Source organism: Abramis brama (genome assembly GCF_963993115.1).
Source record: "Abramis brama genome assembly, chromosome: 2".
NCBI classification, from domain to species: domain Eukaryota; kingdom Metazoa; phylum Chordata; class Actinopteri; order Cypriniformes; family Leuciscidae; genus Abramis; species Abramis brama.
In genome coordinates, this window is record NC_139964.1 from 56,682,003 (window position 1) to 56,688,002 (window position 6,000).

The 6,000-nt window shown below is 46.5% G+C and overlaps 1 protein-coding gene across 1 annotated transcript in view; it reads right to left on the minus strand.

The window, feature by feature from the left end:
• The window catches only part of pcdh7a (protocadherin 7a), a 31,704-nt gene extending 25,907 nt beyond the window's left edge, over positions 1-5,797 (minus strand). The window contains exons 1-2 of the mRNA XM_084097927.1: positions 3,096-5,797; positions 1,683-2,399 (exon numbers count right to left, since the gene is read on the minus strand). Of these exons, the coding sequence (XP_083954053.1) occupies positions 1,683-2,399; positions 3,096-5,657 (3,279 nt within the window). The 5' untranslated portion in view covers positions 5,658-5,797. The remainder of the gene's footprint in view (positions 1-1,682; positions 2,400-3,095) is intronic.
• Between the last annotated feature and the right edge of the window lie 203 nt (positions 5,798-6,000).

Here is a 6,000-nt window from a genome sequence, read left to right on the forward strand (position 1 = left end):
AAACTCTTGGCCGAGTATGAATGCACATGCAGAAGCACATAAATACACAACCGAATTCTCTATTAAGCATTTTCAGAGGAAATAGAAGTCAGCAGATTAAGAGGATTGACTCGGTATTGGATTAACCCACCCACTGCGGTCAGGATCACACCAGCATGGATAGATTGATTAGGTCTTGTGAGGCGCACATTTCCCTAACGACTGCATCAGCTGTTTTTTAGGCTCTGGGTAAAGAGATTTACAATCCGACTGTCAGTCATGCTAAAAAGACCAAAAATGACATGTCATTTAGGACTCAATATCTTGCATGTAGACCTCCGCGGATTTGGTTTAAGCTCCCAACACCTGTCAGAAAATGTAATGCGATCCCAGTGTTCAATTTAACCATGTCTCTCTATAGTACGAGGCCACCCTTTGGTTCGGGCTTGTCCAAAGCACCTGTCAAAGGGTGTACAGGTAATCTTTTTTTAATGCTTTCCGTTAAGTGCTAAGCTAGCAGTTTGGACATGCTGCATTAAATATATGACCTGGATAAAACTGTAAAGATGACAGATTAAGTAAAAAAAAAAGACAACTCTGCAAAGCCTGCATGGTTTCTCCCTCAAGCATTTCACGCTCATCCTGTCAAACACACTGGCCAGTTTCCGCTCAAAGCAGGTAGACACACTGTATATTTCACTCTATATTTAACACTTCCAAAAGTGTCAGAAAAATTAAAGACCATGTAAAGGAGTGGAAAGAATGTCAAAGACAAAATAAAGAGAGTATGATGGAGAGAAGGATAGAAAGCAAGACAGAAGGAGAGAAAGAGAGAGACTGAGCAAGTGGAAAGAGATCTATGGTGGTGTGAGAGAAAATGGGTTACATTTATCCTCTCTTCGACAGTCTATTTTCAGTAGCTACTCCTGGAAAGGAGAGCAGGCAGTTAGCACCGTATAACCTTAACCACTCCACGCGCAGTAACGCAACAACAGTACAGGATGATTGCAGAAGTTGTTACATTTGTGCTTGTCATAGTTTTTCTTTTTCTTTTGTATTTGATGGGATACGATTTCGTTAAAAGCAGATCAGATTGAATTTGCCTCAGAAATACAAATGAACCCCAGGGCCATTGACTAGATATGGGCAAAATATTGTAGCTAAACAGATAGAATCTTGTGTTATCCATCCAGGGAAGCCTGTTCCCGCCTGTAAAATGTAATTGTGACAATACATCACAAAATTATGATATTTTATTTCTCATAATTTCAATGTCCCAATTGTGACTTTAGATCTCAAATGTGACTTTATATCTCACAAAGTGGTGTTATATGTAACAACTGCAACTTTATATCTAACAGTGTGGCTTTATTGCTCACAGTTGCAATTTTTATCTCACAGTGTGACTATATATCACAGCTTGACTTAATTTTTTTAAACATTATCTCACAATTTTATTTTATCTTTTATTGAGGTGGAAAATGGCTGTCATATACACCAGCTTATTTCTTGGAAAATCTCATATCAATTTACTCAAAGAAAATAATATGGGAATATCCCACAGGACTCGCTGAATTCAGGTTAGTTTTGGGATCCAAATCTAGTTCAAGCTTGAGGCTTTTGTCCTGACAAGCCTTGTAACATTTGTTGTACTTGTTAAAGGTGCAGTGGTGAAACTGAGTCATATATCTTTATATTCTTACCTGTTTGTTGTACTTGACAGTTTGGCAGCCATAATCGGAGCACTGGTCTGAGCTGAGTGACATGGCGTCTGCATTACTGGTGCCGTTGCCAGTGAAGGTGTTGGTGGGGGGCAGTTCCTGCACAGCCTGGTGCTTCTTGCCTTCCACGGGTGGTGAGTTGGGTTGAAGATGCACTGCAGGCAAAGGTGAGCTGGACTTGTAGTGGCGGGCCAGATCTGGGCTTGACTGGTGACGTCTCGCGCTTAGCCTTGGACTGCTGGGGTCTCCATTAGCAGCTGCACAATAACGGGCCGCAATCCTCTCACTGGCACTGCTTGCTTCTTCATCATCCTCTTCTTCATCACCTCCCCCACGTCTGCAGCCATTCACCGTCATAATTCCACTGTATAAAGAACGCTCAGATTTGGCAGTACCATTATTACGCTTGTCTCTGCGTGGTTTGCGCCCACGTTCATTTTGGGAGGCCTGGGCTTGTAGAGGGGGAGGCTGTGGACTGAAAAAGTCCTCTTCTGGCTCTTTCTTGCCAGCCTCATAGCCGTTCTTACCCTGCACCCCACACTGTCGTGCTGTCACAACCAGAAGGATCACCAGAACAACGGTGGCAAAACCAGTCAGGACACCAATAACAAGGTGTTGGCCTTGTTTACCCAGAGCTCTCTCGCTGTCTGGGTCACCTGCAATATCCATATAGAGGGGGATTGCAAGGCTGCGGGCCACCTGAGTGAAAGAGAGACAGACATACAGAGGGAGGGAGAGAGAGAGAGAGCAAAAATGGAAAGTCATAAATGGTGTGTCTGCCCTTTGATAACTGATAACATCCTCATTTTACATCTATGTCTGCTGAACCATACACGCACACATACACATTCATCCCCACTGCAAGGCCCAGACTTCTCAATTATCATGTCAAGGCTTGGATATTCAATCATAGTTATTCTGCGCAGGCAAGTGTGACTGTGTGTGTGTGTGTGTGTGTGTGTGTGTGTGTGTATGTGTGTGTGAGTGTGTTTGTGTAACTTTCATCTTTGTATTTGTGTGTGTTTCCTTCTATCCAATATCCAATGTGGGTCAACAGCAATTTGATGCATGAATATTTATAAACAGCAATATATATATATATTTTTTTAATGTGCTATTTCGTACTAGGATTTCCTAGTTGTGCAAAGTTATCAGTAAGTTTCTGACTGCAGTTCACTTCTCTACTCCATCCTCTCATGTGAAATAAAATTATTCATTTCAATTTAAATCTGAACCCCCGCATCTCTTAAATTTAAATCTAAAACTTTAACTTCTAATTTGGTTCTGTTCTACTCTGGCTCTTTGTTCAACAGCACAAACAGTTATTGTTTCTCTATATTGAATTACACTTTGTTTGAGTTTATTTGAACAGCATGCTGCACTGATGTGTCTCACCTGTGCATCCACCAGCGTAGCATTAGCCAAGCTCTCATTGATGAAGACATGCACCAGTGCTGTGGCACAAAGGGAAGGCATGCCACTGTCATTGACCCGGACCACCAAGCGGTGCAGACCCCTGTGTCTTCTCTCCAGGGGCTCTGCCAAGGTTATGACCCCACTACTAGAGCCAATCTCAAACAGACGAAAAGGGTTTCCGCCTACCAGAGCATAGCGGACATCGGCATTAGACCCTGTATCATCATCAGAGGCTGTGACTGTGCGGACTACAGTCCGGGCCACGCTAGAGGGTGGCAGGAGGGTGTATGAATCATTAGCGGGTGATGTGATGGATGGCGCGTTGTCATTTTCATCAGTGACAAACAGGGAGACCGTGGCGGTGGCAGACCGTGGCGGTTCTCCGCCATCAACAGCACGCACGCGGAATGAGTATGCGCTACGTCGTTCGCGGTCAAAGGATGCAGAGGAGAAAATGGTTCCAGTGTTATTTTCAATGGAGAAAACTTCTTGCTTCCCCTCCTCTCCACCCTCCTCTTCATCGTGCTCAACAAAAAGACTCAACTCTGCATTCTCGCCTTCATCTGCATCGGTAACAGTCACCATGCCGACGGGGCTATTGGTGAGCAGGTTCTCTTTGACATAGAATGTGAAGACTTCCTGGACAAATTTGGGGGCATTGTCGTTTCTGTCTGTGACTTGGACTACGACGGTAGCAGAACCCTGCAGAGATGGGGTGCCCTTATCTCGAGCTATCACACGAAACTCATAGCGTTCCCTCTGCTCTCTATCTAGTGTCCCAGTGGCACGAATATCACCGTTATCAGCATCAATGTAAAAAGCTCCATTAACAGATGGATCCAGTGAGTAGGCAATTTCTGCATTCTTGCCACTGTCTGCATCAGCCGCCACAACAGTGACCACTCTTTCTCCTGGGGCATTATTCTCTGCAAAATGCACTTCCACTAAGCTTTGGGCAAAAGTGGGAGCGTGGTCATTTATGTCCACCACTCGCACCAGAAGGGAACTATTACTAGAGAGGCTTGGGCTACCGGAGTCCACCGCCACGATAGTTACACTATACTCACGAGTAGCTTCATAATCCAAAAGTGCTGACGTGTGGAGAAAATATTTCTTTTTGTTTCGTTCAAAGGCATCATCCATGGCTGGTGGAGGTGCTAGAGCTGCCTCACCAGCCGGTTTCAATGTGAATGGAACATCCCCAACCACAGTGCAGGTAACCGCACCATTCTCTCCCTGGTCACGGTCCGACACCTGCACTAATGCCACTGGTGTGTCCACCAACACGTTCTCTGGAACCATTGCAGCGCCATCCCGAACGAGAATTCGTCCGATTTTTCTAATTTCGACTATGGGTACATTGTCATTTTCATCCCTTACATTGAGAACGACTGTAGTGCGGTCAGTGCGGGGTGGTTGGCCACGGTCACGGGCTGTGATGGTGAAACGTAGCTGTGAAACTTCCTCACGGTCTATTCGATGTAGAACACTCAGCCAACCTGATGCCTCATCCAACCTCAGGAGGCGCCGCACTGATTCCGTCGCTGCTCCAAACACATACTCAACTTGCCCATTCACGCCGACGTCACGATCTGTGGCACGCACCTGCAGGACAGGTGTGCCAGGCGGGGCGTTTTCTGCCATTTCCGCTTCATACACTGCTCTCTCAAAGCGTGGACTGTTGTCGTTGACGTCTGTGATGGACACACGTAACAGAGCTTGAGAGGAGCGGGACGGGTTGCCGCCATCACGAACACGTAGCACAAGTTCATAAGAATCCCGCGCTTCACGGTCCAGAGGCCCTTTCACAATCAGCTGAGGCTGTTTCTGTCCTTCAGGTGTGTCGGCAACTTGCAGTTCAAACACGCTGCTCCTGCTGGCAGGCCCCGACCCTGTTTCTGACCCTCTCCTACGGTCACCACCGTTCCCATTTGTTGGGCCATTCGCAGGTCGGCGCAAAGATGACCCCCCATCTCTACTGTCCTGGATAAGTTCATAGCGATCAATGCCGTTGCGACCAAAATCACGATCTGTGGCTGTAGGAAGGAGATAGAGAGTGCCGATTGGGCGATTCTCCTCAACAGATAGTGTGAGTACTGGTGAAGGGAAAGAGGGGGTGTTGTCATTGATGTCTGTGACTACAATACGGCCATCAAACAGATCCACCCAACTCTGCAGGGGACCTATGACTGACACCTCAAAGTTCAAAAAGCACTCATTCTCGTCAAATATCATCTGACACTGCGGCAGCTTCTCTCTGTCAATCCTCCTGGTGCCTGTAGTAAGCTCTCCGGTGACGTTGTCAATTTTAAAGTATTCAGAGCCAGATTCCAAAGCAAAAGTGACATCACCAGTCCCAATCCCAGAGGTGGACAGCCCCAGGTCTGAAGCCACGTTCCCAATGTGCACATCGGCCGGCCCCTCTTCCGCCACGCGGTAGCGCAGCACTGAATTGGCGCTTGGGAGCTGAGTCAGCAGCTGCAGGATAAGCACGAGGTAGCAGCGCGCGGAGTGCACTGCGCCAACGCTCCTGCTCCCCATGACTCTCGCTCTCTCTTTCTCTCTCTCTCTTTCACTCTCTATCTGCAGTTTCCTCCGGTCCAAGGCAGACTCGCCACCGAATAAATTCTATAAACGCTTCCTTTGGCAAAATCTTATTTTCTCCGACAGTCTTTTAGTTCCCCAGTCACGTTTTCAACACGATACAATAACACATCCACTTTGTGAAGACATCGGCATTGGCGATAAGTCTTTACAGCTCTTTTACGGACAAGAATGTTCCTTTGTGTCTTTTAGGAGTAAGCGAGAGTCAAATTTGAGCAGTTTAAATGACTTTGTCCGGCTCATTGAGATGCTGCGGAGCGCGGGTTCCTCTCGCGCTTTC